Source organism: Choristoneura fumiferana, chromosome 10 (genome assembly GCF_025370935.1).
Source record: "Choristoneura fumiferana chromosome 10, NRCan_CFum_1, whole genome shotgun sequence".
In the NCBI taxonomy this organism is placed as follows: domain Eukaryota; kingdom Metazoa; phylum Arthropoda; class Insecta; order Lepidoptera; family Tortricidae; genus Choristoneura; species Choristoneura fumiferana.
The window spans coordinates 5,332,853-5,360,499 of record NC_133481.1 but is presented as its reverse complement, the minus strand read 5'-3'; the positions used below and the strand labels follow the sequence as shown (position 1 = coordinate 5,360,499).

The 27,647-nt window shown below is 39.6% G+C and overlaps 3 protein-coding genes across 5 annotated transcripts; 2 read left to right on the top strand and 1 right to left on the bottom strand.

Annotated features, from left to right (window-relative positions):
* The first annotated feature begins 432 nt into the window (after positions 1-432).
* Mnn1 (menin 1) lies at positions 433-6,583 on the top strand. Its single transcript, XM_074093188.1, has 5 exons — positions 433-1,185; positions 1,630-1,855; positions 3,155-3,455; positions 5,365-5,514; positions 6,035-6,583. Exons 1-5 carry the CDS (start codon positions 628-630, stop codon positions 6,510-6,512), a joined length of 1,713 nt encoding a protein of 570 aa, XP_073949289.1. The 5' UTR covers positions 433-627; the 3' UTR covers positions 6,513-6,583.
* A 4,774-nt stretch (positions 6,584-11,357) lies between these two features.
* On the top strand, positions 11,358-21,526 carry LOC141431902 (uncharacterized). Of its 3 annotated transcripts, none has more exons than XM_074093192.1 (4): positions 11,358-13,493; positions 18,947-19,152; positions 19,229-20,399; positions 21,276-21,526. In XM_074093192.1, the coding sequence occupies exons 2-4, from the start codon at positions 19,047-19,049 to the stop codon at positions 21,439-21,441; spliced, it is 1,443 nt and encodes a 480-aa protein (XP_073949293.1). In that variant the 5' UTR covers positions 11,358-13,493; positions 18,947-19,046; the 3' UTR covers positions 21,442-21,526. The 3 variants fall into 3 exon arrangements, with proteins under 3 accessions (XP_073949293.1, XP_073949292.1, XP_073949291.1); XM_074093191.1 differs by lacking the exon at positions 11,358-13,493 and adding an exon at positions 18,590-18,723; XM_074093190.1 differs by lacking the exon at positions 11,358-13,493 and adding an exon at positions 18,590-18,847.
* A 567-nt stretch (positions 21,527-22,093) lies between these two features.
* On the bottom strand, positions 22,094-27,385 carry LOC141431903 (uncharacterized). The gene is made up of 4 exons (XM_074093193.1): positions 27,295-27,385; positions 26,198-26,432; positions 24,211-24,261; positions 22,094-22,344 (listed from the first exon to the last, which is right to left on the bottom strand). The coding sequence occupies exons 1-4, from the start codon at positions 27,298-27,300 to the stop codon at positions 22,145-22,147; spliced, it is 492 nt and encodes a 163-aa protein (XP_073949294.1). The 5' UTR covers positions 27,301-27,385; the 3' UTR covers positions 22,094-22,144.
* Between the last annotated feature and the right edge of the window lie 262 nt (positions 27,386-27,647).

Here is a 27,647-nt window from a genome sequence, read left to right as displayed (position 1 = left end):
AATATGGCGCTGTCCATTGGACAATTGGCAATTTTGCTAGTGTCTAGTAGGTTTGAGCCCTATGTCCCTGCTGAGGGACTACAGGAATTCATCATCATCATCATCATCTAGTAGGTTTTGCCGTTATACGGTAAAAAAATCTCTTTTTATGAGTGAGAGGTAAGGTACGAAACGAACTTCGATTTTCGAATTTCGGAGTAGCAGGGCTACTACGAAACTCGAAGTTCGTTTCGTGCGGTCCCTCTGACACTTACACTATTTAATACGAGAGCGATAGGGACGGTACGATACGAACTTCGAGTGTCGTAGTAGCCCTGCAGGCACAGTGTAAGAAAATGTAGTGTAAGTTCCAACTTCACTAGTTGGCAAGATGAAAACCATTTTCTTATTTTTAATTTTCAATACGTGTTAATTAGAAAACATTATCAGAGCTACCAATATAACAAAATATTAGTAATGGAAAATACAGATAAAGAATAGTGCAAATAACTTGCAGTTGCATCATAATTACAAAAATACTTTACCTGTGGATGGGATGCAGGCCGGCGTTTATTTGGTTGTTTATTTATTTTATTAAAAATTGATTACAATTTTGTTACTAAGAGTGCAATATAATGCGAAGCAATAATGTCCGAATTATCTGAATATAAAAAAGTATTTCCCATCGATAGTATTCAAAAAGTTTACGATTTGTTCGAGGGGCAACTACGCAGCGAAAATGAACCAGATTTGGCTTTATTTTCAATAATTGTTGGAGCAGTTGAGAATAATTTGACAAACGTTAAGAACTGTGACAAAGATGTAAACTTACCGACAAATAAGTTTGTTAAAATGAAGTTTCCTTGTGTGGAATGGGATGAGGTGAAGAATTTGCACGAGCGGTTCGTGGGGCTGATGCGGAGTGGAGTGGACGGAACGCTGCTGCGCGGTGAGCATACTTCGCGGGAGCTGGTCAAGCGTGTGGCGGACGTCGTGTGGAACTCTTTGACCCGCAGCTACTACAAGGATCGTGCACACTTGCAGTCCATTTACAGCTTCTTGACAGGCAACAAACTGGATTGCTTTGGTGTCGCATTCGCAGTCACGGCAGGGTGCCAAGTGCTGGGCAAGCGAGATGTTCACCTTGCCTTGTCTGAGGATCATGCTTGGGTTGTATTTGGAAAAGATGGTACGGAAACTGCAGAGGTAAGCTGTGTTCACAAAATGCTTGCATGGTTGCTGGCTAGAAGAGTCTCAGTGTAGTTTTGTTCTACCTACTATACTAATAAGATACCATCCTACTAGAAAACTTTTTATTTTATTCTTATTATTTATATTGTCAGGCAGGCAGTTGGAAGCAATTGATAGGTGCCTGTATCTAGATGCCTGTTCCTTGGTCAAGTATTCTTTGTACTGTTAATGTGTTGGTCTACTTGGCTTGCTTGATTTAATTTATCTACAAAATAACTTCTTTCAGAAAATGTGGCTATTTTCTCAAACCTAAATTTTTTTTCTTTGTCTATAACTGGGTAGAAAACCAAAAAAATCTCACAACGATAATTATTCACATTGATCTCAACAACACAATCATAACATGATCAACATTAGTACAATTCTAAATTTAATTCCAAATTATCTTTTATTGGTTAGGTAACCTGGCATGGAAAAGGTAATGAGGATAAACGTGGACGCTCTGTGGGCGATGGAGTGCTGGCTCGCTCCTGGCTGTATGTAGCGGGCAAACCCGTTGTGTGCACACGGGTTATGGAGCTTGCGGCTCTGGTGTCTTCCATCAACCCTACACTCACGCCAACTATTGATGTCCATGAAGTAGCACAAATGCAGCACAAACTACTCTGGTTGCTTTATGAAAATGGTCAGTAAGCAGATTTGCATAAATGTAATGAATAGAACTGCTGCTGTTTGCTTGTTTTAGTAAGAGACTAATTGGGTAGTTTCCTGGCTAAAAAAAAAATATAACTAAGTATTTATTTTTCATCAAAAAATATAATTCTTTGGATACAATATTCTTCCTTTCATCAATTAACCAAAAATTTACAAAGATGTAGCACTTTAAAGTTCACGCCTGTGACATCATGCCATGCTTAAAAGTGTGGCATAGAGAGACATCATATGGAACTATAACTGGCTATCCTACTAATATTATAAATGTGAAAGTTTGTGAAGATGTTTGGATGTTTAGATGTTAGAATGTTTGTACTCAATCACATCTTAATTGCTGAACCGATTTAGATCAAACTTGGTACATAGATAGAAGGACATAGGATAGTTTTTATCCCATGCATAGTTCCTGTGGGATAGCGATAAACGGATACTGCGTGGATGGAGTCGCAGGCAACAGCTACTATCTACATAATTTTTAGGGTTCCGTACCTTGAAAGGAAAAAACGGAACCCTTATAGGATCACTTTGTTGTCCGTCCGTTTGTCAAGACCCTTTTTCTCAGGAACCTGTGGAGGTATCAAGCTGAAATTTATATCAAATACTCAGGTCTACTGTCCCTTGGAGCTATGAAAAAATCAAACTTCTAAGCCAACGCAATAAAAAGATACAGCCGTTTATGCCGCAAAATTCCGCAAATTTTCGAAACTCGCAAGGGAATTAAAACCCGGAATGAATGGATACTTCCCGTGAACTCAGAATCTTGAATTTTGGTACAAAGCAACGTCTTATAGCACAGATAAAGGAAAAATTGCGAAAACCTTAAATTTTTAGTTACATTTTATAATAAAAATATTTATACGGAACCCTCGTTGCGCAAGTCCGACTCGCACTTGGCCGGTTTTTTTTGTTAAACTGACTAAAGAAAAAATATTTGTCCAAAACTTTCTGATAATCAACTCATGGACTAACCCCCTGTTTCACCATCCATTGATTAAATTTATTTGACAGATAAATGTGATGCCGTCTCTTTTTGTTTTGTTTGAATAGGCTGAGAGGGCATCACATTTATTTATAAAAATAATAATTCATTCTATCTAATCTATTCTTGTTTATTGTCTCTCCAGTAAACACTAGTTTATGAAAATTATTACTTTAAATACAGGGTGGAAATATGTAGAATTGAAATATCTTTAACTTCATGTAAGCTGCAGATTCAAATTAATGTGATTTATATAAATATGTTTCAGAACCTAATTATTTTCTGTTGCAGGTCATCTAGATGCATATCCAATGGCACTCGGTAATCTGGGGGATCTTGATGAGTACATAAAAATATCAAACTGCTCTGATCAGTCAGAAAACTCATCAGTATCGGAAGACACAGTTGCTCCCAAAAGTGCCACCAGACCAGACTCTGCCGCCTTATATACTCAAGCCATTCGATCTTCAAGGACACACTATGAAGACAGACATGTGTATCCATACACTTTCCAAGGAGGATATTATCATCGTCATAAGATGTATAAAGAAGCTTTTCATGCTTGGGCGTGCGCTGGTGATGTTATTCGACAGTATGTGGCTCTTTGATTATTATTTTAATTCTAATGAAGATTAACAACAGCAGTCTAAGGGTCTCCCTACATCTATCGACGCGGAATCGGCTTAAGCCGACCAAAAAACGCTATATGTCCACGCAATAAGAGCGAAAAAGACGTCTTTCCGTCGGTAAACGACGTATCGCGTCGGTCGGCCGACCTGCTCGACGTCTTTTTCGCTGTTATTGCGTGGATATAAAGAGTTTTTTGATCGCTAAGGCCGATTCCGCGTCGATAGGTTTGGGGAGACCCTAACATATAACTACAGACAGCACTTGCCCCTATGTATCACAAAAGTAGTAAATAAAAATAGTAAAAAGTTAAATGTAACTTCTGATTTGTACCATCAGCCAAATAAGTAAGTGGTCTATCAATTTTTAAACAAGTTCCTATCAAATGAATATGACTGTTTAGGTTGACAGACACGTCTATCCTCCTAACGCTCAGTCCTTTATAAAGGACTTACTGTTATTTGAACATCAAACTCTATCATAAATGACATAAAGTTTGATCGAAAATAAAAACTGAAACATAGATGCACAGAAAAACCAGAAAAAGAGACCAACGCTGGGAATCGATCCCAGGTCGTCAGCATTCCGAGCCGCGTGCTATACCGCTACACCACCACTGGAAAGGAGTACAGACACGAATTTCCCCTATGCACCACATATCTCAGCTTATTTGTTTCTTATTTAGTCACTTAAGCAGCGACACTTTCAGCACTCCATTGGAACTACTCTGCCCCTCCCTCCCTCCCTCCCTCCCTCCTCCCCCCTCCCTCCCTCCCTCCCTCACCCCCCTCTCTCTCTCTCTCTCTCTCTCCCTCTCTCTCTCTCTCCCTCTCTCTCTCTCTCCTCTCTCTCTCTCTCTCTCTCTCTCTCTCTCTCTCTCTCTCTATCTCTCTCTCTCTCTCTCTCTCTCTCTCTCTCTCTCTCTCTCTCTCTCTATTGTTCTTTTCTTGGTTTTTCTGTGCATCTATGTTTCAGTTTGTATTTTCGATAAGGGTTTTACAGGATGACCGTAAAAGTAACAAAATTTGGAGTTGAAATAAATGTAGTCTGTTAAAAATACAAAAAGACTCCAAAAACCAATCTTAATAAAATTTGATGTTCATATTCCAAAAATTTTACTTGGGCGTTAGGAGCTATTGGCATTATTGTTTTGTGACATGCACACGATTATCAACTTTAGGGTGGTAGACCATATAAATATTTATTTGGCTGATGGTACAGTCACCAGAACCAATATCTGACACAACAAGAGAGCATAAATATCTGATACGACTCTATTTCTAGGGCCGGAAGGACGTGTCAGATATTTTTGCACGCTCCGCAGTGGCAGATATTAATGCTGGTGACTGTACTTGCTATTAGGGTTCCGTAGCCAAAATGGCAAAAACGGAACCCTTATAGTTTCGCCATGTCTGTCTGTCGGTCTGTCTGTCTGTGTCTGTCCGTCCGCGGCTTTGCTCAGGTCAGGTACTATCAAATCAATGCTAGAAAGCTGTAATTTTGCACGAATATATATGTAAACTATGCCGACAAAATGGTACAATAAAAAAATATTATTTTATAATGGTTAAGTTTTCTTGAGAATTATTAGTAGTTTAAAAGTAAATAGCAGCCTAAGGTATAAAATATACCTAAACTTGGAATATTCCGTACAAAATACGAAATCCTTAGAGAAATATTAGTTAACTTTTTCGTAATGGCTACGGAACCCTATTTCGGGTGTGTCCGACAAGCTTTTGGCCGGTTTTTTTTTATTTTGGAGTTATACATAATAATATTATCTTAGAAGTTTCTTTACAATTGAATTTGCTTTTTCACTCTGTTTAACACTATGGATTTGAAGTCCGAAATAAATGATTTGTATTTTTTTACAGTTACAACTATTCTCGTGATGATGAAGAAATCTACAAAGAATTTTCTGAAATCGCCAATGAGTTGATACCGCAATTAATGAAAGTTGAAAGTTCGGGACACTCAGCGCGGTCTATTCTTAAAGACCCTGAATGCTTCGCGTCCTTATTAAGGTACTATAGGTAAATTTTTTTGCGGAGTTTTAACGGAGGTTTATTTCTCATTTCACTATCTCAGCCAGCGCGCAGCGGGAACGCGGTCGGGGTGGAAGCGGGCGTATGTCAAATAACACGACAGGAATCAACCTGTCTCATTGCTTGGACGTACGAAATTGTAATGTATATGTTTGATTGAACCGCGATTTTTTAAGTGGTTTTGTACAAAGTAATTGTTTATTTAAGTCACATGCACGATGACGCCGAAAACAAGTGAGATTTGGCAGTTTTTTTTAGAAATTTTTGAGATTTTTGAGTTGAATAAAGCATAAACTACTATTTTTTCCACATCCACTTTCACCTACACATCCGCCTCCGTTAACCTCCGCATCCGCGGAGGCGAAACTAGTTGCCTCCGCATCCGCCTCCGCTAAGACAGCCTCCGTTACAACCCTAAGCCAGACCTTCGTTGTAGAATAAATATTTTTTTATAAATGGTACTACCATTGGTGTGCACTTTATTAAATGTCAATTCCAGGTTCTACGATGGTATTTGCAAGTGGGAAGAAGGCAGTCAAACCCCTATCCTCCATATCGGCTGGGCGAAGCCACTAGTCAGCACGATATCAAAATTCGACGCTGAAGTTCGCGCGCAGGTTCATATAATTTGCAGTCCGGACTCCGATCAGACAGAAGAGCATGGACAGTCAGAGTCTACAGAGAATAAAGAGGAGGAAAAAGATAAGTGGAATAATAATTCAGATAATACAGAGATGACAGTGCGGGAGCAGTTGACGGCAGCAGTGAACAGTCGCCCGCGGGTGACGCTTTACAGTCACAAAATGGCCGCTTTAAAGCCCCTGCTGTTAGCAGAGAGGTTGAATACACATGCGCTGCAACTGCAATTGACGGCGCAGAGCCAGTTGCAGCGGCCACAGGCCCCGGTAAAACGCCGGGACGACGAAGACGCCGCCGCTCCAACTCCGCGCGCGAAACGAGCTCGACGTGAGCGCTGAAGCATCTTCAAAGTATGCATCGCGTTTCGAAACATCACAGAAACATTTAACTATAGGTGTGCTTAGCGGGCGAAATAAATTACACTTACACCGTGTTCAGCACAACGCTATTTAATTAAACACAATATAACAGAACGATACACAAGCCGGAAAAAGTCTAAAGCGATAAGTCTTAAGCGAAAAGAGTTCACATAAACACAAGAAGCAAAGTTCACAAGCAACAATTATTATGAACGCGAGTGTCGCGCGGTAGGTAGCTGCGGAGCAAAAGCAGCGTGCATCCGCCGTCGCGTCTCAGTTAGCACTGCCGCCCGCACCTCCTCGTCGCGGGCGCAAGCCGTGGGAACAGGTTGCCGCTTACGTAATCACCTGGCGCGGTGGCAAGCGCGCTGCTGACTTAACCGACCCTGTCAGGGGAGGTGTTGTGTTTGTTGCACTTTGAAGTTTTGCTCTGGACGCCACACACTCCCCCGCCGAGACCGTTGCATGCTACGGTCGATAGTAGTCTGGGAATCGTACACTGCGGCCACTTCGTGTTATTATTTTGGAGGTTTTCGTAAACGAAGTCGTAGATGTAGTATTGGGGTTTACGCTACTGTTATTGCTCTCCTTCTCCTCCCTGGCCAAGTACGCGGGCTTCAGTCTGTCTATCGTCACTGTACTCTTTCTACCCTTTATTTCTAGTTTAAAAGTTTTGGGACCCTTTTCCAATACCTTGTACGGGCCCGTGTATGGAGGATCAAGTGACCCTGTTGACGGTCCTTGTCGTAGGAAGACGTAGTCAGCCGTACTTAGGTCTTTTGGCAGGTAAAAAGTTGATTGAACGTGGCGGCTGCCGGGTACTGGAGTCAGTTTGGCGATGTGATGACGCAAGCGTGCTGCGAAGTCTGAGTAATCTACTGACTTACCCGTTGTGGGTGTGAAGAACTCTGCCGGAAGACGCAGCGGCTCTCCATATACGAGTTCTGCTGCTGAGGACTTAATATCTTCTTTCCAAGCGCTCCGAATTCCCAGCAACACCAGTGGTAGGACCTCTGTCCAGTGTGTGCTTGTGTGGCATCTGATTGCTGCCTTCAGCTGTCTGTGGAGACGCTCAATCATCCCATTGCATGCAGGATGGTATGAAGTGGTAGGCCTGTGTTCAGCTCCGAGGATAGATGATATACTTTTAAACAGCTCCGATTCGAATTGTCTCCCTCTGTCAGTGGTAATTCTGCTCGGGCAGCCGAAACGGGCGACCCAGCCGGTAATAAAAGCTCGGGCACAGGTCTCTGCTGTGATGTCGGGCACTGGATAGGCCTCAGGCCATCGCGTAAAGCGATCGATGACCGTGAGGCAATATCTGAAACCATGAGAAGTGGGTAATGGGCCAATCAAGTCCATGTGGACGTGGGAAAAACGTTGAGAAGGAGTGGGAAAAGAAGATATAGGGGAGTAAGTATGACGGGATATTTTATTTTTTTGGCATTCTGCACATTCCATTGCCCATTGTCGGCAATCTCTTTTTATTCCAGGCCATACGAATCTCTGCGTCACTAACTTAACTGTCGCTTTGACGCCAGGATGGCTTAATCCGTGCAAGGCATTGAATATTGTCCGTCGGAATGTGTTGCTGACAAATGGTCTTATGTTAAGTGTGGAGACGTCGCAATAGATCTCGCAATTTTGGTCAGGCGCTGTCACTTTTTGAAGCTTTAGTGATGTTAAATTGTCTGACAAGAATTTTTGTAATTCAGGGTCGTCGTTTTGTGCCTTGGCAAGTTCCTGGTAGTTGATTGGAACCCGTATTTCTTCGACCCTGGATAGCGCGTCTGCCACTACATTATTTTTACCTGCTACGTATTGGATATCTGTACTAAATTGTGAAATAAAGTCGAGGTATCTGAACTGTCTTGGGCTGCACTTGTCTCTTCGCGACGTGAAGGCAAACGTGAGAGGCTTGTGATCAGTATATATTTTAAATCGCCTGGCCTCGACCATGTGCCGAAAGTGCCGGATTGCATCATAAATGGCCAGCAATTCCCTATCATAAGGGCTGTAATTTCTTTGTGCTGGGTTCAACCGTCTTGAAAAAAATGCTAAGGGTTCCCATAGACCAGGTCGCACTAGCTGCTGTAGAACTGCCCCCATGGCTGTATCAGAAGCATCTGTGTGTATTGCGAGCTCAGCATCAGGCTTCGGGTGTGCCAGCATTGTCGCCTGGGATAATCCTGCCTTGCACAGTTCGAGGGCGTGCAACATTTCTGGGGTCATCTCGATTTCTTGCGATCCCCGCCTTTTGGGTCCTGTCAGCACGGCATTCAAAGGCGCTTGTAAGGACGACGCGTTGGGCACGAATCTTCTATAAAAATTGAACATTCCCAGAAAGCGACGTAATTCCTTTATGGTCCTGGGTTTCGGGTAATCTAGTACTGCTTGTACTTTCGTTTGAAGAGGACGTAAACCGTTTGCTGATACTTCATGTCCCAGGAAGGTTATAGTGCGCATGCCAAATTGACACTTTGTTGAATTTATCAGCATTCCGTACTTCGTTAAACGCTCAAATAGTGCCCTCAAGTGCTCGCGATGTTGTTCCTCATTTTGAGAAAATACTAGCAAGTCATCGATGTAACCGTAGCAGAACGGGAGGCCAGCTAGAACTTCGTCAATAAAACGTTGAAATGTTTGGGCTGCGTTTCTCAGTCCAAAAGTCATATTCGTGAACTCGAAGAGGCCAAATGGTGTGGTTATAGCCGTTTTTTGTATATCTTCTTCGAATACTGGGATTTGGTTATAAGCCTTGACTAAGTCTAGCTTCGAGAATATTTTGCTGCCGGCCAGATTGTGCGCAAAGTCTTGGATATGTCTTATGGGATAGTTATCTGGTACAGTACGCGCATTAAGTGCTCTGTAATCTCCACATGGCCGCCAACCGTCATCTTTTTTCTTAGCTAGATGAAGCGGAGACGACCATGAACTTTCTGAACGGCGAGCTGTTCCGTTGCGTAGCATGTCCTCGAATTCCAGCTGTGCGATCTTCAAACGATCGGGTGGGAGTCGTCTGGGTCGGCTCGTTACAGGTGGACCAGGTATTGTGCGGATATGGTGCACGGTCTGGTGTTTCGGCATTTTATGTGTTCCAGCTGGACGGGTAATCTCGGGATACTCTCGCAAAATGTGATGGTACAAAGTTTCGCCTGAGACCGCCTTAATAGAAGTTATGTCTTCCGCTGATCTTTTTGCTGCCGCGGAAACGGAGAGAGATGACAGGCCGTCGATTAGGCGGTGCTTCCTACAGTCTACTAGTAAATTGTAAAAAGATAAGAAGTCGACGCCAATGATGGGTTTTGATACATCCGCAACTGTAAATCTCCATGTGAATTCCCTTCGCAAACCCAAATCCAGTCGCAGTTGTATAGAGCCGAAAGTAGATATTATTGTTCCATTTGCGGCGATCAATTGGTAACTGGTTTTCGTGCGGGGTTCTTTTAAGGCCGAACGTGGGTATACGCACAGGTCGGAACCTGTATCAACCAAGAATTGAAGTTTGGAGTGTTGGTCTACGACGAAAAGGCGGCCCGGTACGGTGTGGCAGTCGCTGGCCTCTACTTTCGACTGCCCTCGAAGTTTTCCGATGCTGGATAGCTACACGGTCTAGTGCACCGAGTGGATTTGTCTCCGAAACGATAGTGATACCAGCATACTGAAAATTGACGCGAGCCAGATGTTGATTGATTTTGCCCTGGCTTGTTTAAGGGAGATCTTCCTTTGCGGCGGCTATTGTAGAGAGTTTGCGGTCTGGGTTCGCGTGGCTGGGTGATAAATTGAGTTTTTAATGCTGCAATCTCTTTTGTAAGTTCAGCCATTTGTTTTGTCATTTCGTTGACATACCCACTGGCTCCGCCACCGTCCACTGCACACACTTGCGCACTTTGAGGTGCTATATCGTGGATTTTGTCTGCTAGCTCTGCTAATTCATCTAGCGTACCTTTTTGTGAAGCAATAATAGCTTGTATGTTGTTGGGCAGGCGACTGGACCAAACCGTTTTTAAGAATTCGTCAGTGACGGTAGAACCTCCAAGTGTGCGAAGATGCCGTAGGAATTGGGACGGTTTTCTATCCCCAAGTTCTTCATGTTTCATTAGTTGAAGAGATTTTTTATCTTGAGACACCGTCAGTCTTGCTATCAACGCTTTTTTGATTTTATCATATTTATTTTCATTTGGAGGCGAACTAATTATGTCCTTAACTTCGACTGCATATTGATGATCTAGTTGCCCGACGATGTAATGGAACTTAGTGGTATCTGATGTTATACCAGACAGCGCGAATTGACTTTCCATCTGCGCGAACCATAATTCCGGTTCTTCTGCCCAAAATGGCGGTATGCGTATTCCCACTTTAAACAAAGCACCCGGTTCCTCGCTTGCATTACCGGTGTTCGGTTTCTCTGAATGTTGCGTTCTGTCCATTGTCGGGGTCACCAGTATAGGTGTGCTTAGCGGGCGAAATAAATTACACTTACACCGTGTTCAGCACAACGCTATTTAATTAAACACAATATAACAGAACGATACACAAGCCGGAAAAAGTCTAAAGCGATAAGTCTTAAGCGAAAAGAGTTCACATAAACACAAGAAGCAAAGTTCACAAGCAACAATTATTATGAACGCGAGTGTCGCGCGGTAGGTAGCTGCGGAGCAAAAGCAGCGTGCACGCCGTCGCGTCTCAGTTAGCAGCGGCCGCAGGCCCCGTCGTCGCGGGGACGACGAACACGTTGCCGCTTACGTAATCACCTGGCGCGGTGGCAAGCGCGCTGCTGACTTAACCGACCCTGTCAGGGGATGTTGTGTTTGTTGCACTTTGAAGTTTTGCTCTGGACGCCACATAACCATTATCAAGGATTGTCCATAGCTTCGTATTCATATGAACAGCCTCAGATCGATAGCAGCCTTGACTTGGAGTAGGCTGAGGCTGGATGATGTTGTGGGTTTGAACTGCTCACACAGCTCGGACTGAGGCTCTTTGGGCGCGCCAAAAAACAGACAAATTTGAACTTGGATCGCGGCTACGAATTCACCTCATAGCGCGGCGTACCTCAGGGTGAGGCAGATCTCTACTTGCGTTGAGTTGTGGCGCTGGTTGAGGCAGCTTGCACGGTCTGTAGCTGCTCAAGAGGATACGCGGCTTATGGTTACTTGGTTCGGGCAAGTTTAATTTTTGTGTAATATTTTATAGAAAACGTCAGTAACCTCTTGTTTCCTTGTAAAAAATTTTTTCCCTCGTAAATTCCGTGTTTTAATTACAACAGCAGAATTCGGTTTTGGTTCTCTAATTTTTCCCTGAATATATTTTTCCCAAATCATTCATTTCCCAACTGTTTCATATGGATTACCGTTTTTTTATCTGTAAGTACTTCAGGATTGGTAATTGGTAACTAACCTAACCTATAAATAAAGTTCTATGGGATAATCTTGAAATATATCCTGAATAGTTTAAAGTATCAGAAAAAAATCGTTCGTCTACATGTAACAGTTGGGAGTTTGGGAAATTATTTTCGGCGAAAATGAAAAACTGGCGCGTGCGTTTACGCGTGACGAAGTTGATGTCTTTCCAGAGATATTTTATCAGTTTTGAGATTGCCAGCGTTTTATAAATTATGATGAATATTCTTGGAGCCTACGTTAGCTGACGCCGTTTGGGTGGACGCCTATTGAAAAATAGTATGAGCAACGCTAACTACATGCGTCGCGTGTGACGGATTTTGCCAGAACCCGCACCCGCAGGCGTGGGTCCGCTCCGTGCGCTCGCGCCAGCTAGCGTAGGCCCTTAAACCTTCAACTGTATAGGCGGTGCTATCATAGACGGCCTCTATACATACATGACGAGGTATGTTTACAAACTTAACTAAATTCATGAAATCTTATTTTTACCCGAATGCCCAAAGGAGGGTTAAGTATATGTTTTTCGAGCATATGTATTTTAATAACATGCTGTGATTAACTGAGATTGGTTGATATAATAATTAATGATTTTGCTTTAATAATTATGTTCACGAGTCTATAATAAATAAGACATTCAAATTTAATGATTCCACAGTAAGTAATAGAATTTTTCCGAAATCATTAATATCAAGGTATTTACTTAATTCTATTATAATATTTAAGATGTTGAGGTGGCCTTTTTTAGGACTGTTGCAAACATGTACAAATCAATGGAACAAACCAACAGTCATTGAAAAAAAATTTAAGAGGTGTGACAAACCTCCAACAAATGGTTTTTATTTTTTTTCCATAAACAAGGAGGAAATGTACAAGTGTACAAATCAGTATTATGACATCACATTACAATTTTATTCCTTTAGTTATTATTTATTACTTGGCTCTACTCTACTTATTATTTATATTATTATTATAAATCATGTGTTACATCTTCGAGAGGTGCTTGAAAAGAGTTGAAATGTACAAATTGAAATACAAATAATACTTCATAGTATTATTGTTGAAACTAAAAATTATAATAAAGAAAACAAATAATAAGTATTTTTTGTGTAGTATTTGATAGACTTTTAGATGTAATTATTAATTATGTAACTAAATTGTTTAACTTGCATTTTGTGATGCGAATAAGACATATAGAAAAAAAGCATTATATTTCAAGTATACAGAGTGTTTTACATGATTTGATTAACTTATATATTTTGCGTCGAATAACTGACTTAAATAAACTTTATAAGGTCAGTACACAGATTAACCCCTCAAGATACCGCATACAAGGCGGTTGATGCGCCCATCTCATTCTATATTTGAGTATTATAAGTGAGGCGTAGCGGTATTGCAAGTTCAGTATTGACCAACATTCAGGGCCGTGTACATGTGCTTATTTTAAAAACAATTTTGGCATGAAAAACATTAACAATGGTTAACTGTGCAGTGAGATTGTGTGGAAACTCCACTCGGCTAATAAGTTAAATTTAAAAAAAGACGGGATTACATTTCACAGGTAAGCCAATTATTAACGAATTTAAAACAAAAACTTATCACAAGTGGAGTTCTACTTACGCTGGTCATTCGATCGTAAACAATCCCTTTTCTCTCTTTCACTCTCTGTGCTAAATTGTATAACTGTCACTGTCTAACGTCGGCACGTGTAATGCTAGTTAGTGTTGAGCTAATGAACGCTCGAGCTCGTATGGAGTATGTTATAACTGGCAATGTTACAGTGAAAATGTTTGTTAAAAAATAAGTGTCGTGTTTACTACAATTGCAAATCTTAATTATTTTATCGTAATGTACCTATAGGTACCTTCTCGTCGGGTTTTTCTACAGTAAAGTACCTAAAAATCCACGCAAAATAACGGTTGTTTTTAGGGTTTCGTACTCAAATAGTAAAAACGGGACCCTATTACTAAGACTCCATTGTCCGTCTGTCTGCCTGTCTGTCTGTCACCAGGCTGTATCTCATGAACCGTGATAGCTAGACAGTTGAAAATTTCACTTATGATGTAGGTATTTCTGTTGCCGCTATAACAAAAAATACTAAAAACAGAATAAAATAAATATTTAAGGGGGGCTTCCATACAACAAACGTGTTTTTTCCCCCGTTTCTTGTTCGATATCAATATCGACAACAACTAAACGCTTGGAATATTAACTGAATGTTTAGTTGTATATTCACTTTAAAAATAAATATTTAAATTAAAATAAAAATAAAAAATATTTAATCTATCAAGAGCAAGTAGTAGGTACCTAACTAATACTTAAGTGTTCGTATCGATAATTTTATCGATAGTAATCTAATTATGTCAAACACTATTTTCTAGCGCGGCACGAGTTCATTGCACTCGCAACCTTGAAATGGCCAATCACAGCACGACGTTACGTCTCCCGCACTTCTGACTCTACCGCCTAATTTGGTGAACTCTAAATAGTACAAAATTTAACTAAAGCGGTATCTTGAGGAGGTAATCTGTGGTTCAGTATTATGAATAACTACACACTACAGTTTTGTAATTCAATATTTGCTGGAACTATTTAACTAACTTAAATAAGTAATGCAATTAAGTACTGGTTCTTGGAGTCAGGACGTCCTATAGATAATTTACGATATAGGAATTATGTTAGTCCATCTTACTTAGTCTGTGATTTTTATATTAATTGTATGTATTACATTACGATATATTGTAATAGACATTTTATTAATTCTACATGACATTCATATTAATATTTTGGCTGTGGCCTGTGATAAAACACTCTGTATTTTATACAGAAACGCTTTTGAGGTTTTTAAAGCCTATGCAATACATAAAATGAAGACTTGATGAACTTTGTAACAAACTTTACGCTTTCCCTTTAAGTAGTCTACGTATAAAGTAAAGTTTCAATATTGGTTAGTATCTTAAAAATATTGTAGAATTAATGTCAAAAGTGTTTCAATGTTTAGAAGGAATATATGTTTTTAAAGGGATTTCTAAATACTTGATGCATTGCATTGATAACTCTAAAAATAGACTAGTTTCCTTACGGCAATCAAGTAGTTCGAACATTAAGACTGCATAATGTGTTTGCTTACGAGTAATTAAATATTCTTAACAATTTTTGTATATTTGGGGTAAATGACTTGGTTGCTGATGCTTTACGCGTTTTTCTAGTTGTACATTGTTATTACTACTTGTTAGCTTACGATGAAGATTTTGAAACTATACTAGCAGGCAGGGAGCTATGCAGTAAATTACCACATGATTCAATTTTTTTGAGCTTTTGGCTCCTGGCTCTTAAATCAATTGTTGGGGCACTAAGCATTATGGTACTAACACCTATGGTACTATAACCTTTTCATCTGTGTTAGAGTCACATGTAAATCAAAATCAAAATTTTATATTACCAATAATAGGCCAAATAAGCAATTATAAAGACGAGTTCTATGCCCAATGTTTTAATTAAGTGGCTCTCTACGTAAACATAAGTAGTCTAACTGTTAAGGATCCAACACACTTAAACTCAAAAACAGTTATTTGCTTTGACAAAACACTAAATACTGAATCAAACACTATCAGGGCACTGCAAAAGAATAAAAGTTAAATTAACCTTATTAATGTCGCTTGATGGCGGACAATAACAAACGGGAAAAGGATAGGATGGCCCGCATGGCCCATTGTGTAATAGAGCCTATAGTATAACGTCTACTACTAGGTTCGTAGTGGGTTAATACAATCGTTGTGCGCATACGCATTACGCATACCTTTAGTATATCCCTTGTTACTATGTTTTGAGATCTTTATCTATGTTGTGAATTAAATAAGTGATGTGCTGTTACCTGAGCAGGCATTTCAGTACAAATGATGTTTTTTTATGTTCATATGCTTATTTTGAACTAAGCAAGAATTAAGCATAATGCTTATGTATTTGATCTCCGATCAACAAGAATACATCGGTATCTGCTGCAAAGCAGCTTATTGCTATTAAGATTTTAGTTCCTACAAAAGTAAATAGTATTTTGTTTTACTGAGTTTAATGTTTTCTACAATGTTCAGCAATCGTTGCACTGATTATGAATTTTAAATTAACCATTGGTGTACTCGTATTTGCGAAGTTTTCGAATTGAAAACAAAAAAAAAAAACACAATTTTTAATAACAAAAACAAATCAATGAATGAAATGAGCATGAGAATAAGTATGAACTTTGTTAAACTTGTACAGTCGAGTACAAAAATATGGACTTATTTAACCCATCAAAATATGTACCACCGACTCTTATTCCGACACCGTAACATACATATTTTTGAGTGGTTCGAACAAGGGCGGATCCACCGTTGTGGGCACGATGGGCATGCCCACACACAACCCTAATAGACTTGTGACGACACACTTTCAAAAGTTGTTTATGAGATATGCAAAATTGTTCGTGAGCGAGTCCTACTCCGACTCGCACTTAGCCGACTTTCGAGTGGCTGTGACCACAACCTTTTTTGAGGGCTGGATCCGCGCCTGGGTTCGAGTAGATACATATCTTTGCACTTGACTGTAGGTACTGTTTAACGAAAATAGAAAAATGAACACGCTGTGCCCTGCTGTCCGCACTGCGAACCACTGTTTTTTTTTACCTATTTGTTCACACTGAGGATAAGTAGGAAAAATCCTAATAGTCCAAACTGAACTACATTTGCAGTAGTACGCCCCCGCGGCAATAAGCGCGGGCTGCTGGCCCTATATACGAATTGCAAAATTCGAACTTCGTCTCTTGCCGTCCCGCTGATGCTAATTTTATTTAATACGAGGATGAGGGACGGTACGATACGAACTGCGATTTTCGAGTTTCGTGGTAGCCCCCCTGGGTTTTTCCCACTTGTTCGCAGTACGCACAAAGAGGCGCGAACAGCTGGTAATAGCTCAAATACACTGGCAAGTTCTTATCTACAGTGGAAATTTATGGATAGTTACCTACCTCTAACGTTACATATGATAGATGTCAGTTATATGAGGTATTCATTTTTATTTTATATGTTTCGCAGTGTGACTGCGTTTTACGAAGTAATTGTGATTATATTTGCATTTATAGATTTAAAGGTGTTAATAATTCTTCATTACTTATAGTTTTGTTGCGGCTGTAGAAATGTAGTGCATAATTAATTAGATATGAGCCAGGTCGACATAATAAACCGTATTTTGCAAGTATTATTATCTTTAATTTATCGTCACTGTCAAAAAACCTGCCAAGAGCGTGTCGGACACGCCCGAAATAGGGTTTCGTAGCCATTACGAAAAAATTAAGCAATATTTTCTAAGGATTTCGTATTTTGTACGGAATATTCCAAGTTTAGGTATACTTATTTTATACCTTGGGCTGCTATTTACTCTTAAACTACTAATAATTCTCAAGAAAACTTAACCGTCATAGTTTTCCTTGTAAGTTTGATATACTTACTACCATCCTGATTTTTTTTAAATTTTCCCACCCACCGGTTTAGATTTGGGGGTGGGGGACACGCTCGATTGTAATGAAAATTTGCACCTATCGACTTTACCTATAACCTAAAATATAAAGTCGATGTTTGCACTTTTAAGTTGAATATTTTGCAAACAAATCACTGAATCATAAAAATCGTTTTAGCAATCCCCTAATGTTTTTAAGACCTATCTGACGATACCGCACACTACAAGTTTGGATGAGAAAAAAAAATTGTACCATTTTGTCGGCATAGTTCACATATATTCGTGCAAAATTACAGCTTTCTAACATTGATAGTCCCTGAGCAAAGCCGCGGACGGACAGACAGACATGGTGAAACTATAAGGGTTCCGTTTTTACCATTTTGGCTACGGAACCCTAAAAAGTACACAGGTCAAGTAAAAATAATGTTAAACATTTTCTTTATTACTCACTCTTTAGTGATTTGTAGCCAAAGAGCACCTCACAATGATTCCATTAGGCCCAAACACGGCATAGTTACATTGTTTTAAATAACAGTTTCGGTGCCTACCTTCCGGCTTCAGCATCAGATTAATTATTTAAAAAAAACTAACAAAGTTTGTCGTCGCTTTGACGAGTTCCGTTTAAAAGTGCCAAAATCGCTATAGGTGTGCTTATAAAATTTGAAGGGTGACCTCGATTTCTCTAGGATCGCATCTTTAGATCCTGATGACTTGTTGACAATGGGACCACCTTGAAAGTATGTTCTTTAGAACAAAAAAATAATTTTCGGTCGGCGGAATTACAACAAACATACAAAAAAAAACAGTTAAATTGAGAACCTCCCTTTTTGAAGTCGGTTGAAAATTAAATGAGGGCACCATTTTTCTTCTAACTTCTTACTTAGCATAAAGTTTAGCATAGCTTAGCATAATTCTTGAACATGGCAACTATTTTGTATGTAAAATTTCAATTCTTTTTTCATCTGCTTTCCGCTATTTTATTCGTGTTTTAGAATTTTAAGATGTAAGATGGATTATGGCGATTTAAGACGAGCAAAATATGCCGTTAATTAATGGAGCATTGAGCAAGTTGTATGCGTGAGTTCTGAATCAAAGATCTTATTACGATTACGAGCTAAATTTGGACAGAAGTTTAAAAAAAAAGTTCATTGAACTGTCAGTCAACTGTCACGTCACGTCATCTTTCCTTTCTTAAATGCAATGCACCTTAATGCTTATGATTTTTGTTCCGTCGTCAACGGAGAATATTTTGTTTATTTTGAATAAAAATAATACTTTTAACCATTTTCTGTTTAGAACAGGTATTTTATTTTCACAATGCTAGCATGCAATCAGATACATACTTAATATGTTCACCAATTTTTGTAAAGATCTCGCTGCGCAGTGTGTAAAAACAATTGTTGATCGCAGTCGCTGTGGTCTTTGGTAAGGACCGAAAATATCTAAAAATAAGAAGAGCTAAGAATATTTATTTTTCCTTGTAATTTTTACAGATGAAAGTGTTTTGTTTTCCTATTTTTACAGCGATAAAGCTGATGGGTCTCGTTTGAGGTTTGCTTGCGGGCACTCCGCCTGTGGTGATTGCGTGGCAACGGCAAGAGAGTGTCCTACTTGCTCACCATTCATGGATTCAAGCTCGTCAAAACCTGTATCTGACGAGCCCCAGACAGAACGAGTGAAACACGCTTCTGAACTCCTCACTTCCTTTCAAGATGCATTCCAAATAGATGGTATTGTTTTGTTTCTATAAATTTATAAGTACCTATCACAAAATATTAAATACTAAGGTTAATTTTCTATTTTTAGTGTACCAGAGACAGAGGATTTCTGATCGATTAAAAGTGGAAAAAGAGCTGTTCCCTGAGTGCATTCAAGCTCCTTCTAAATATTTCAATAAAAGAAAGAGTTTAAACATATCAAAAAAAGGCAAAGAAAACAGAAATAGTACTTTCTTTCCTGGAGAGGAGATTTCATCTTCAAAAGCAGTAGTTATGAATAAGTCCCGGGACTTTGTGCAAGCTTGGCTGAACAATTCCAGTCCTCCATCCAGGTCACCTCTAAGTGACCTCAAGGTCAACACTTATAAAGAGAAACACATAACTCGGGCTGCTGCTGCAAAAGGTAAACAAAATCACAATGAAGTCTTTAAACCAACAAGGCAATCTAAAAAAAATAGATTGCAAATAAAACCACTTTCAACATCTACTCCTCAGTCGAGTCTTGAACACTACCTGAAACCTGTTGACAGAGGCTCAGGCAAAAATGCTTGGATGAATAATAAAAGTCTGAAGCGCAAACTTGATAACAGTTCAGAGCAAGCACTGGATAAGAAACAATGTGACGAGAGTGGGATTGTAATTGATGATTGTTTCACAATTGAGGATACTCAGGATCAGATTATTGATAAAGACAGACTTGCTCTGTTAGATGTTGAAAATGCAGATAAGCAAGACACACAATCTGTGGTAGTAATTGAAGATACTCAAATGCAGCAAGCTGTGAATTCTGAGGAAGCATCAACACCTGATGATAATTGTGTGAAGAATATTAAAGTGCCTTTTTATCTTAAGAGTTACCTCCATAAAACATGTAAGCAATGTATTAATAGTGGCTCAGTTCATTTAATGAAACCAGAGGCAAATGATACTGAATGTAAAAGAAATTGTGATGTATCTATAACTGTGGAAAATAAAAGTTTTATAACTACAATTCAAGTAGTTGATTGCAAACAAAGCAAATATGACAGAAAACAGTCCACTGCAGTACAGACTGACGTAAAAGAGCCTTTCTTGGGGTTTGATAATTCAGAACATAAATATGACTCAGTAACCTTGATTTCAAAGATTCAAGACTATATTCAAAGTGAGGCTATGTTCACTGAAGACAATGTTAATGAAGCAGATTCTCATAAGACATCTTGTACTAATGTTGCTCCTCTTAATAAAGGAGATTGCACCAAAAACCATCATAATGAACAGTTGAGTTTTCATTTTACTATTAAATAACTAGTAAATGTTAAAATTAAATACTTACTTGGATTTCTTATTAGGTACTGTATTCAAATGAATTATTCCAGTTTTGTTTCATTTTTGATTACTTTTTGCAGTTGAAAACTGATTTCTGCTGATATTTCTGAAGATATTTAGTACATTGTACAGTAGAGGTCAAAGATATCATTAAACTTTAGTACCATATTGCTGTCACTTACGTTTGATATTTTGTATAAGTTGTCAGAAGGCTTACACAGAAGGTACTAAAGTGTAAAGATATTTTTAACCTTGACTGTACCATAGTACCCATATTCAATTATGCCCTAATGAGGACTACTCTTGAATTATCTTACTTCAAGATTAATAAAACAAAAAAAATATTGATTCTGATGTTTTTTTAAATTAATTTAAAAAAACGAGTGTTAATACTTTTTAACCGACGAAAAAAAACGGAGGAGGTTCTCAAGTCGACGCGTATATATATATATAAAATACATATACATATATATATATATATGCATATATATATATATATATATATATATATATATATGTATTTTATGTATGACCACGCTTAATTCAGTGTTGAGGTCTTTTGTTATTTATTTATTTATTTTTAAGTGCAAATTTAATAATCACTTGAATATTTTACAAATAGGAAGTGCCAATAGCCTCGATAATAGACTAAGGGGTTGTTTCACCACCCATTAAGTTTATTTGGCGGAGAGATGTAATGCCGTCTTCGTATATTCAAACAAAACAAACAGAGACGGCATCACATCTATCCGTCAAACAAACTTAATCAATGGGTGGTGAAACGGGGTAAATTTATTTTCAACTTTTAATGAGCATATTTTTTGCAGCACTTTTGGTATCCTCACTGAAATTGGTGGAGCTGGTTTCCAAAACAAAAGGAGGAAAGGTAAACGCGGCGCGACCCCAGATAGTAACAATTCTTCAGACAAAGAAAATTTCGATCCTAATAGGATGAAAAAAAATGGTGGAACGAAGAAAAAAAAACAAAAATAAAAAATAAAATCTCTAAGGAATTTTAAATGCCATGTAGATGTCTTAAGTTTTAATGTCAATATAATTAAAATATTTTTTTACATTTTATGTGTCTTTTGTTTTTATTATTAAAAAATGATCTAATTTTATTAACCTGCTAATCTAATATTTCTGTCCAGTTTATCTTTTAGTAAGACATTGTGGCACAGACTGGCTTTGTACAGCTTTGTACCAACAAAATGAGCCATTATGGTACTTGAAATCAAGAAAGATTTATTGTTTATCGCAGAATCTAGCTAGTAGATATTTTTCTTGTAGGTACGGCATTACGCTTCATCTGACAGTGCTGGTGTACTAAGGTGTGCACAAAAAACAGGGCCTGTATTTCCATGTCGGTGTTATCCGGGCCGGGAAAGAGTGTCACCCAAAAGGTGAATTTCCATATAAACTGTTTATTATTTAAATTTCGATATAAAACTAAAAAGGTTGATGTGTTCATATATTTGACGCTATGACTGTATGGATATTTATGCTCTCGACGGTACACAACCGTAGACACAGATTGCTTGCATAGAATCATTGTAGCAACGATAGCGGAGGAAGTACCAACCTACTCTGTTGTGTGGTGACAAAGGACTGTCGTAGAGGTAAGCGACATAATAAAACAATTGAGTATAGAGGTATGAGTGTATTGTTGGAAATTGTACTACAAGGGTGGGTCGGATCACCACCAACCGGACGAGCCACCGCCAGACTTCCAGCCGCCGCCGCCACCGCTGGGCCAGCCGCCGCCGCCGCTCGACCAGCCGCCGCCGCCGCCTCCAGATTTCCATCCGCCGCCACCACCGCCGCTGGACCAGCCGGAGGAGCCGCCACCAGACTTCCATCCGCCGCCGCCACCACCGCTCGACCAGCCGCCGCCGCCTATTGGATGGAAGAAATGGTAAACTTAGTTTTTAACCCTTCGTATGACTTAGCACTGATCAACGTTGTCGCTGTTGTCGCACATGAATTCGAAAACTGTCGTAACTCAAAATTTGAGGCGAAAAAAAATGCTCGATTTTTCTGTATACGCAACTCAAATAGCCCCAAATTATGACTTACGATGCCAAAGCTAATATCAAAATTCAATAAAATATTGCTCTTGTGATTTTTGTACCTACCTACTGTTAGTACTGATACTGCTTTAGCATGACAGGAGTAGCGCAGATCATACGACGCAACAAGAGGGGTGTTATGTTCAACCCCAATTTCTGTCTGCCTGTCTCTGGCATCGTAGTTCCCAAACATGGACCGGTTTAGACGCGGGTTTTATTTATCGGAAGCTTGTTTAATGGAGATGGTACTTTGCTAAGTTTCTTTAAAATCGGTTGAGCCGTTGTTGAGATATTAATGTTTGAATTGGCAATGTCGGGAGTTTTTCAACTTTACTGAGTTGATTAGATTATAGTTTAAAACACTGCGTAAACATCCCATCCCTTATTTCACCCCTTCAGGGGTTGATTCGCAATATCTTTCCATTTACCGTTTGTAGCCTGGTCGATCTTTGTCGGTTTTTACAAAAGTTTATCCCATGAGGGGTTGATTGACAAAAAGCGATGTTTGTAGCGTTCCTGTTTACTGTTAAAAGACATCAACGTTTGTCGAGCCGAGCAAGTCTTTGTGGAACTATTCTATACGGATAAGTAGTTGGGCAAGTTGGTTTAACTTGTGTGAACTCCAAATTCCTTTGATTTTAGGACTGATTCGATGTTGTTTATAGTGTGTATGTATTTAATAATTATTAGGTTTTTAAAATGGTTAATCCAGCTACACACTTAGCTAATTCAGTACGAACAATAAGGGACTTGCTAGGAATAAAATTAGTAGGTAAAAAGCTTGTAATTATTAGAGGATGGGTACACGTTTTTGTGTTGATCGTCTGTTAGAAATATTAAGTAGGTATCTACTTAGGCATCTATATAGGGAACATCTTAGGTTTTTATCAATTAGTAAATATCTACGTACACATTTTAGCTCTTAGCTTACGTAGGTGACCATTAACAGTAATATTTGTGTAGGTACCGATTATGTATATTTGTTTACCGGACAACGGACAAAACCTTGAACCGTGGCCGTAGTTACCTATCGTAAAACTGTTTAAACTGTGGGTAAATCTGTTCTGTATTCGGAGTTTAATTCGCGGTGTCGCAATCTTGCGCGGGTCGCGCGGGCGAATGGATGACCCGCGACCGTGTGACGGACAAACGTTCTCTAAAACATTAACCATTTATTATTAAGGTAGTTACGTCTTTATTTAACGTTGCTTCGCTGAATATTAAACTGTCAAAATTCATAAATGCGTTGGCGAATTAGTACCTCGCTTTAACATCAGTAGGATGTAGCGTGTAATGGTTTACCATTGTACTCGTATTCTATCGGAAAAGTTCATTATCGTGTTTTCTCAATTCGCTTCAATAGCCCATTGTGCAGCCGTATGTTTTTTATTTTTTCATATTAATGGATATGAAAATGTCACTCATTTAATACAATACTTGATTGAAACTTTGGGTGCCGTCGTATTCTGATTGAGATAGACTTTTCCTGATGGAAATACATTTCGCACTATATTTATCTAATAAGCGGCCATAAGAAAGAAAGTATTTAAATACTGTGTTTAAGTGTTTAGCTATACTCAGTGGCACAAAATTGGCCCACCCTTCATACAAAATTACCAATTCTGCATACATTTGAGCCGCTCAGTATATTATTTAGTAGAAGAAAGAAGGCGGAGAAAAAGAGAGAACTTACCATGGCCGCCGCCGCCGCCGCCGCTGGTGATGATCTTAATGATTTTCACCTCTGAAAAAAAAATACTTTGTTATGTTCTTTGAAATGGGCAGGCATTTAAATACATAAATTAATAAATAAATAAATATCACGGGACAATTCACACCAATCGACCTAGTCCCAAAGCAAGCTTAGCTAAGCTTGTGTTATGGGTACTAAGCAACGGATAGACCCGAGATCAAACATCCGTATTTTTCATACAAATATCTGCCCCGACACGGGAATCGAACCCGGGATCTCAAGCTTCGTAGTCAGGTTCTCTAACCACTAGGCCATCTGGTCGTCTAGTTACTTTAACTATGGTATCGCATAGTTGTTAAGAGGAACGAGCATTCTAGTGCTAGATGCTTGTTTAATTTAATTACACCCTATTTCTGAAAACTATAAAATCAACTTTTGAAAAGTTTTAGGTAAATACTTAAAAAAATCACTCGTTCTATACTACGGGCTCTACACGTTCTACACGGAACATACATTTATAGGATTTAATTTGTGTATCGTTATTCGTTAATTAATAGTTAGTTACGGAATTTACAAAAAAAGCTACTAGATACCTACACGGTCAAGGATTTTAATTCAGGCAGGAGTCACCATGGAACCATTTCACAGTAAACGTCAAAGTGACATCGCATTATTTCATCATCCCGGCCTATATACGTCCCACTGCAGGGCACAGGCCTCCCCTCAGAATGAGAGGGCTTGGGCAGTAGTTCCCACGAGGGCCCAGTGCGGATTGGGAACTTCACACACACCATTGAATTGCTTCGCAGGTTTGTGCAGGTTTCCTCACGATGTTTTCCTTCACCGTAAAGCTCTTGGTAAATTTCAAATGTAATTCCGCACATGAAGTTCGAAAAACTAGAGGTGCGAGCCGGGGTTTACCGGGGTTTGTTTTATCACATTATTTAACAAGGAAAATCGTAATGACTTTTCCTTTGAAAAGGTTCCATGTTTGCTCATGAATTAAACTCCTTGACCGTACCTATAAGCTCAGGGGTTAAATAAGTTTGATATAATTTCATTTTAGATGACAGTGCTTATTATTTGCTTTGTCTTCGGAGAGAGCGATATAGTCGTAGGTATAGAGATACTTACGTATCGCATTATCAAGCACTGAGTAGCAAGTCAATCGGACCAAAAAAACATTGAGTTGTAAGATTTGATTAAGTTCTTTACATTGATGTTAGTTATAAATGAAGCTAATTAAAAAAAAGGTGTTAAAACTAGAATTATGTTAAACATTCTGATGGTTACTCTCTTGTATAATAAAATGAGAAGTTAGCTACATATCCATATAGCTTACTAATCATTCTAAGGGAGCTAAAACCCCTGTTTCATCACTCTCTTTCAAGTTCCTGTTATCTTATGTTATCTATGATCCCGTTTCTACATGTTGTTTGAATAAACAGAGATGGCATCACATAAGTATCTGTCAAATAAAATAATAGAAACTTAAAGAATCATTTGCTGTAGGTTGTTCCATTTTATGCTGTTATTCCTTAACAAGTTCTTACCTTATTCACTTATAACGGCTCTAGCGCGAAAAAAGATCGCAATAGCGCTTTGACGAAGAAACTACCGCCGATAATCCAAGTAAACAGAAAGTGGTAAAATGGCTCTTAAGCTTCCTTAGGTATCGGTGCCGGCATACAGAGGCGAAGAACGTAGTCTATGCAAACAGCGGTATCATATCATTACCACTCTCATGGAAACCGCGTCAAATTGTTTACATAGACGACGTTCTAGCGATGTCATCAGCGCTTTTACAACGGCTGCTGACGGCTATAGGCGTCCATTGGGTCGATTCTAGGGTAGGTAGCGCCAGTTTACGCTGCAGCAATGCGCGCCCCCCCCCCACAGCAGGGTAGGCACTGCCTACTCAATGCACGCGCATGCCGGCACCCTTATCCTAGGACATCCGAGTTTTAGTGTTCATGTGATGACTTACGGCCGCCGCCTCCGCTGCCGCCACCGGACCAGCCGCCGCCGCCTCCGCCGCTGGACCAGCCACCACCGCCGCCGCCAGACTTCCATCCGCCACCGCCACCGCTCGACCAGCCGCTGCTGCCGCCGCTGGGCCAGCCGCCGCCGCCACCGCCGCCGCCGCTCGACCAGCCGCCGCCACCGCCGCCGATGTAACCGGCATGCGCCGCGACGGCCAGAGCTAGTAGACACACGAATACCTGGAACAAAGATAATGGTAAGTTTATCTTGGCAATTTGCAGCAGTTATCCATTTAGCAAGCAGGGACATTTTCTACCACGTTTGGATGTAAAATCACGTTTTGTTTTTGGCTACGTTCTACAGTTGAAACCAAACGCGCACACAAGGCGAAGCGTAGTTTTATCCGTAGGTACCTACCTACTCACTTTATTTGTTTTTAATTTCTGTCTTTACCTTCTTTTTATTTGCTCTCAGGTCTAGGTACTATTGAATTACTATTGTTTGTATAAGGGCTACAATGCAGTCACGTGATAAAATAGTACCTATAGGTTTTTTTAAATTAGGTTTTAATTCTTGAGGTAGCCACGGCTCGATCAATCACCTTACTGATCGTAATTACTCGTATCTAGCAAATCTAAAGCCCCACTCATATTAAATATATTGACCCGGATAACTCACGTCATCACGCGCGTGTTGCAGCAGCCGCTGAGTCGCGTTGCTCCGAAGACGAAGGGCTACGGATTAGCCCGAAACATGTCGAGCTAAACTCGATTTAAGACGTGAGTTGTCCGGGTATGTAATATAAATCTAGCCTTTTCTTTTCGCCACACAATACGTAAATAGGCTTACGAGTATGTTTCACAAAAAATACCTTCTCACGTTTTTTATAATTTTTCAAGCGATGCGGATCATCATTATTGTGTGATTGTTACCGCGTGATATATCTCAGAAAAAAAAATGAAAGTAAAATTAAGAAGTGCGCGATGAATGGACGATATTAGGTAAGAAGGTTGTGCGGTACTTAATGACTGGAATGCTTTTTCTCGATTCGATTTATACAAATATAAGGTGAATAGCTAATGAGAACATGTAGTGAGTTACCTTCATGTTGAAGCTGTGCGATGATTGCTTGCTTGGGGGTCGGTGCTCTCGCGTTATATACTGGATGGAACAATCTCCCACTCGCGGGTGCTGCGAGGTCCGCCGTTACGAGCGGAAGCGGTTCCGCGCCCGCTGGCGCAACTCGCAGCCCATTGTCCCTGTGCGAGCGAGCCGCAGTGATGAACGAGACAGTTGTCGCCACATAAACATATTGCACTTTGATTTTATGAAGGAAAATACTATTGTGTATATTAGTGAAGAAAAGCAAATCGTGAAAGTGACAAAGATGCTGTACCTACTTACACCGTGTTACGTATTCGGATATGGCAAGTTTATGTAATAACTACCTATTT

Excerpts from the sequence above, each read along its gene's own strand:
- Mnn1 (XM_074093188.1), top strand. The coding sequence starts at position 628 with ATGTCCGAATTATCTGAATATAAAAAAGTATTTCCCATCGATAGTATT. Across the intron at positions 3,456-5,364 it reads GCTGGTGATGTTATTCGACA|TTACAACTATTCTCGTGATG; the intron begins GTATGTGGCTCT and ends ATTTTTTTACAG. Across the intron at positions 5,515-6,034 it reads TGCTTCGCGTCCTTATTAAG|GTTCTACGATGGTATTTGCA; the intron begins GTACTATAGGTA and ends TGTCAATTCCAG.
- LOC141431902 (XM_074093190.1), top strand. The coding sequence starts at position 18,771 with ATGTTCACCAATTTTTGTAAAGATCTCGCTGCGCAGTGTGTAAAAACA. Across the intron at positions 19,153-19,228 it reads AGATGCATTCCAAATAGATG|TGTACCAGAGACAGAGGATT; the intron begins GTATTGTTTTGT and ends TTCTATTTTTAG. Across the intron at positions 20,400-21,275 it reads AAAAACCATCATAATGAACA|CACTTTTGGTATCCTCACTG; the intron begins GTTGAGTTTTCA and ends TATTTTTTGCAG.
- LOC141431903 (XM_074093193.1), bottom strand. Across the intron at positions 24,262-26,197 it reads CGGCAGCGGAGGCGGCGGCC|AGGTGAAAATCATTAAGATC; the intron begins GTAAGTCATCAC and ends TTTTTTTTTCAG. Across the intron at positions 22,345-24,210 it reads CGGCGGCGGCGGCGGCCATG|GCGGCGGCGGCTGGTCGAGC; the intron begins GTAAGTTCTCTC and ends TCCATCCAATAG.